The following is a 6,076-nucleotide window of genomic DNA, read 5'->3' as shown; positions in this document are numbered from 1 at the left end:
TATGAAAAGTCACAGAAAAACTGTACCTTGTTCATGAACGCTCGCGCAACTAATAATAATAATAATAATAATAATTGGTTTTTTCGGGAAAGGAAATAGCGCAGTATCTGTCTCATATATCGTTGGACACCTGAACCGCGCCGTAAGGGGAGGGATAAGAGAGGGAGTGAAAGAAGAAAGGAAGAATTAGGTGCCGTAGTGGAGGGCTCCGGAATAATTTCGACCACCTGGGAATCTTTAACGTGCACTGACATCGCACAGCACACGGGCGCCTTAGCGTTTTCCCTCCATAAAAACGCAGCCGCCGGGGTCGGGTTCGAACCCGGGACTTGCGCAACTGCAATGTTGAGTCTCCAGGGTGTACATTCGGAAGCGCTGAATTCTGTGGCGCTGCCACACAACGGTCCCAAGCACAAGTAGCTCGGAACCTCCCGCGTAACCCGTAGACTTTATCTGGCCTTCTTTCCCTCTACAGTGCTGTTCCATTCGTGAAATTTTTTTATGCAATTATCGGAATAACATTTGGCAAAACGGATATTTTTGTGAGTTTTGAGGGAGCTTTAAGAACCAAAAGTTTCTCGCTTTTCCCCAAATTCCTGGCTTTTCCAAACTGCTGCAGTAAAAAAAGGGCCAGAAAAGGGATTTTTTTAGTCTAATTAACCGATATTTGTTTACTGTATGGATCTTCACTGTCCTATCCACCATTTCACTCCCTTCACCCTTTTTCTCACTGCGTGGTTCAAGTGTCCGTTCCGAATGAGGCTGTGACACGCCCCTTTCCGTACTTCGAAAATACACCATCTTCTTTTCCAGAATTCTGCGCGCGAGTTCGAAAAGCGTCGATCCCGTTTCGCGTAGCTAAAATTTTCCCACAACAATGTATAGAGCAGTGCACAACAGAAAAATTCCAAATATTAACAGTGCATAATAGTAAACAAAGATAGTTACATCAAAATTCAGTATTACAGCACAAATATTACATGCATACACAGAGAGCAAACCATAAAGTCATGGCGGTCTATAAGCATGGAACGAAATCACTAAAGATAAGACTCGCACAATCAACTTGACATGAAAACTAAAGATGCTTCGCTCAAAAAAAGTAATTATATTAGGTCAGCATTGATTAATTACTTTTAATGTCTTGTTTAAATTTGTTCTTAGAGAGATCAAACATGGCACTTAAAGATGGGTTATTGAGAACAACTGGAATTTGGTAATCGAGTTTTCGTTTTACGTTATCTGAACATGAGTACGACGTGTAACACCTAGAATTACAACTGGTGGTCTAATACAGTGCGATAGGATAACGTGGCAGCGGCTTGCGCAAAACAGGAACAATTAGAGACCATTGAGAGAGCCTCTGTCACGTAGTATACAGCTGGGTTGATTGCGATAACGAAGCGATATGTTATATGCACAGCGCTTTGAAAGCACAAACACATTTTTTTTTTGGGGGGGGGGGGGGGGGGGGGGGGAGGGGGGGAGGTTGCACCTTTCCTGTCCAAACGAGTAAATCTATGACACTGAGCATCCTCCTGAGGCTGGCTCAACTTTTACTTTCAGTGTCCCATAACATTCAGGCTCTAAGAAAGGGACGCCGACCATCCGTTTCCCCTGTCACTGCGCAGCTGACTACGAAGGAAAAAAACTAATAAGCGGTGAAGAGAGCTAGGACACCTTAGCGAATACTGCCTTCACCGATGATGCCAGGGAAAAATGGAAGCACTTTCTGCTGAGACCAGCGCGCTTATTTGATTGCTTAGTGAACTATTGGCTGTCAAAATTTTTGCGTGCATTGAAGGGTTGTCAAGAGAGCCAGTATTAGAGAGAGAGAGAGAGAGAGGAACAGAAGGACGGAAAGGCAGGGAGGTCAACCAGGCGATGCCCAGTAGGCTACCCTACACGTTAAGAGGGGTACATAGGGGGAAAAAAAGGGGAAGAAAGAGCGGCAAGAAAATGAGTTTCTCACGCGTATCGACCACTATGACAAGGAGACAGAGAGTGCGCACTTAAAGCTCAAAGTTTACAGTCGAGAACTCAAACCCGAGTCCTTAAATAACTTCAGGAGCGTCTTCACCGCTTTCCTTTGCGGTGAGACCGGTATTAGACATTCCGCTAAAATGCGGGCCTCCTTCTGACGGAAGGACGTCGAGAAGTTCGTGCGCTAATTGAACTGTTCAAGTTGAAACGACAGGATTTGCTTAACAAACCGTTTTCTTATGCGTGTGCGCCCATAGGGCACGCCACCACGCATAATCTGCGGGAACGAACTTATTAAGCCCTGCAGCTTCAGAATTAATGTGTTGATACCAGTGCATCTTTGGCCCAGTGTTTCCAGACAGCGGGGTAGGCTCTTGTGCTGCATAGTGGGGCACTTGCGACATGCGCAAATCTTCGAATTATCGGAAGTTGAAGATATCTGTCAGCGGGAACCTTCTGGAGCTTTAAGTCTTCAGAACTGCCGTAAGTTGCCTACTACAAGGCTTAAGAGTGAATTATATAGCCGTTAACCTTTTGAGTTTTTAATTAATTAATTGGTTCTTGGGGAAAGGAAATGGCGCAGTATCTGTCTCATATATCTTTGGACACCTGAACCGCGCCGTATGGGAAGGGATAAGGGAGGGAGTGAAAGAAGAAAGGAAGAAATAGGTGCCGTAGTGGAGGGCTCCGGAATAATTTCGACCACCTGGGGATCTTTAACGTGCGCTGACATCGCACAGCACACGGGCGCCTCAGCGTTTTTCCTCCATAAAAACGCAGCCGCCGCGGTCGGGTTCACGATGTGCATTTTCCGATAATGTTAAGTGCTTTACAACACGTACCACGGGCTGGGAACAGGACATTTACATAGTATTTCCAGCTGAAAAATAACGCTTCAGAGAACTTTACTCGTCGCATTTGTAGCTTCCGTTCTCGCCACGCCAGTATTGTCGAACAAAAAAAAACAGAAGAAAACAGAGCTTGCTGCGTTAATGATACATTTTTCTCCGCTTACCATGCGTAGGGTAGCTAATTAACCGGGCACATCACCCGTTAGCGTCCCCGCCTTTTCTTTCTTCCCCCTCTCCTTAAGACTTTTCCAGCTGATTATCAGCGAGCAAGCTCATTTTCAAACCTTGTTTTCGTGAGAACAGGAGGCCTCCATTGTGACGGCTCCACAATTGACTGGGCTAGAAGCACTGCGGTACTGCTTGCTGATGACGTTAATTACGAGTTACACCGAAAGCTACACGAGAAAAGACGAGAGAGGGAAAGAGAGTGAAACAAAGGGTATCTCAGACACCAAACAATGATTACCGCGACGGGTGACAGGCGGAAACCAGCGCGCTCGCAGTCCCGGTCTCTGCACACCAACACACGCGCACAAACGAACACAGAGGGTACAGTCAGCCAGGTAGACAGGCGCGCACTGCCGCGTCCCAATTGTATTCCAATCGCCTCAGCGGGTCCCATCCGATGGAGGGTGTGCTAACATTCCCTCCCCCACTAGGCTTCGGGGGGAACGTCGGGGCAAGGCCAGAGGCGCGGGTTCCGGACCGCAGCGCTCTGAGGGACGCATCGTTCAGTTTTTCCCTCGTCGGTGTCAGCGCAGTGAGCTGACGAGGCTTTGCAGCATCCAACGAACGTTTTTGTTCAGATAGAGCATCGGTTGTTCGGCAAGAGCTGCTGGTGTTCTGAGACTGAGCACGAGAGATGCCCGACAGTGCGCAGGATGCGATTCTCGTCAGATTGCTCGTCGTCTTCTCAGTGATCGCCACAGGTGAGACGCCGTTCGGCAGTTAGCCACTAGGAAAACAGCATTACGAACACATTCATCGTGTCGTCAGTGTCTTCGAAGAGGAGAGTTAAATAGCAAAAGAAAAATAACAAGCAGCGATGGAAATGAAGTGATAAAGATGGATTCAGATGACTCAATGACGAATAGCATAGCGAACTGAAATAATAATAATAATAATAATAATAATAATAATAATAATAATAATAATAATAATAATAATAATAATAATAATAATAATAATAATAATAATATTAATAATAATAATAATAATAATAATAATAATAATAATAATAATAATAATAATAATAATAATAATAATAATAATTGGTTTTGGGGCGAAAGGAAATGGCGCAGTATCTGTCCCATATATCGTTGGACACCTGAACCGCGCCGTAAGGGAAGGGATAAAGGAGGGAGTGAAAGAAGAAAGGAAGAAGAGGTGCCGTAGTGGAGGGCTCCGGAATAATTTCGACCACCTGGGGATCTTTAACGTGCACTGACATCGCACAGCACACGGGCGCCTTAGCGTTTTTCCTCCATAAAAACGCAGCAGCCGCGGTCGGGTTCGAACCCGGGAACTCCGGATCAGTAGTTGAGCGCCCTAACCACTGAGCCACCGCGGCCGGTCGAACTGAAAGTCAGAGCCCGTTCGCTAGCCGGAATTAGAAGTGAGATTATATGTGTGCGGATTTTTATTATTCGTGCTTAACGCAACATTCTCTACGGAGAGTAAAATTGTAGGCCAGTTAGTGAGAGATAACTACTAGAACCGCAGCAGACACAGGACCGAGGTGTTGTCGCCGCTCTGTGTTGTTGCCTGCCTCTGGCCCGTGTCTACTGCGGTTTTAGTAGTTATGCAACATTCTCCGGCTCTCTTATTGCGAGGTCCGTTTTTTTTCTCAGACACGCATCTCACGCTATCCACCCAAAAAGATTGGTTCCACCTTTTTGGATGCTGGCTTTGATGGACTAACCGTTGAATCAGTGCAACGCCGGTTTCAAAACCGAGGAACCGAAGAGTCAGTTCCGAGCTCGATCTGTGGTGCAGTTTTATATTTTTAGGTGTCTTGCTTAACTACCGATTAAAGGCCGTTATTGAGCGAAAAACAGAGAAACGTATGTCTGCACACAAGCGACGAAGTGTAACCAAGACGTTGGCGCGTGCGGTCATCGCCCTCTGCCGCATCCGGTCAGTGCCCTGTTGACCAGCAGCAGAGCGTCGTACATAAAAGGCTTGTCAGTCGTGCCATTGCACAGCTCATTATGACAATATCGCGAGCGGCAGACAAGTAAACAACCGCAGGAACACAATATGGCAGTGTAAATAAGACTGTAGTGGAGGTGTTAAGCTGGGCCTAAACTCCGGCGAACCGTGAGGCTTGAGTTCGGCTGCTAACGCATTGGGACAAAACGACCCCGGACGACTTTTGAGTTCGAATTCTTGAATTACACCCAAATGTATGGATATGAAGTTGAGCTTTGAATATGATTGTTCTTACTCGGCCAGGGAAGTGCACTGTCTCGGCGACGTATCCGTAGATTGGTAGAGATAGAAGGGAGTGACACTTGGTGCTAGCAGTTTGATGAAAAAAAAGTAAATTTCAAAACTGTTTTTTTAACAAACTGTAATCTGGGAATTAGAAATTTCTACCAGAGCAGCGTTTATAACTGAATGCCCTGAGGGAATGACATGAACAGGACGCGCATTTTTTTCCCATCGAATTCCATATTGTGTCATATCCAGCTGTTGTGTGTCCTTGTCGTCTCTGTCCGTCACCTGCCAGCGCTGCACATTACACAATGACAGTCTCCCATCTCGATTCGAAAGATGACTGCTCGGGCTTGTTGCGTTGTTGCGAAAAGTCAGGGTAAGGTCTGTCGGATAGTTGAACTATATATATATATATATATATATATATATATATATATATATATATCTTCTTTTTCTCTGCTGAATATTGGTAAACTTGAAGGAAATGATTCACCCAAGCCGCACCTATAATAAAACCGTGTACGCTTTCAGCAATCTACTCTTACTGATTGTTTCGTAAAGGAAATATGAAGGTTTTATGCGTTTCTGCGCAAGTGCACCAGCTTAAACATTATTCAGTCTTTGAGTAGTAATGCTTGGTTTTATGCGGTTTAACGTCCCAAAGTGACATACGCTATGAGGGACGTTTTAGAGCAGGGCTCCGGATAATTTCGACCGCCTGGAGTTCTCTAGAAATGAGACCATCGCGGCAGGTATCGAACCTGCGTCCTTCGGGTCAGCAGCCGAGCACCATAACCACTGAG

At 45.7% G+C, this 6,076-nt stretch overlaps 1 protein-coding gene across 1 annotated transcript in view; it reads left to right on the top strand.

Moving 5' to 3' along the window:
• Nucleotides 1–3,530: 3,530 nt before the first annotated feature.
• The window catches only part of LOC144121037 (uncharacterized), a 43,409-nt gene continuing 40,863 nt past the window's right edge, over nucleotides 3,531–6,076 (top strand). The window contains exon 1 of the mRNA XM_077653944.1: nucleotides 3,531–3,763. Coding sequence (XP_077510070.1) covers nucleotides 3,697–3,763 — 67 coding nt within the window. The 5' untranslated portion in view covers nucleotides 3,531–3,696. The remainder of the gene's footprint in view (nucleotides 3,764–6,076) is intronic.

Source organism: Amblyomma americanum, chromosome 2, assembly GCF_052857255.1.
Source record: "Amblyomma americanum isolate KBUSLIRL-KWMA chromosome 2, ASM5285725v1, whole genome shotgun sequence".
Classification (NCBI taxonomy): domain Eukaryota; kingdom Metazoa; phylum Arthropoda; class Arachnida; order Ixodida; family Ixodidae; genus Amblyomma; species Amblyomma americanum.
This window is presented reverse-complemented; position numbering and strand designations above follow the sequence as displayed.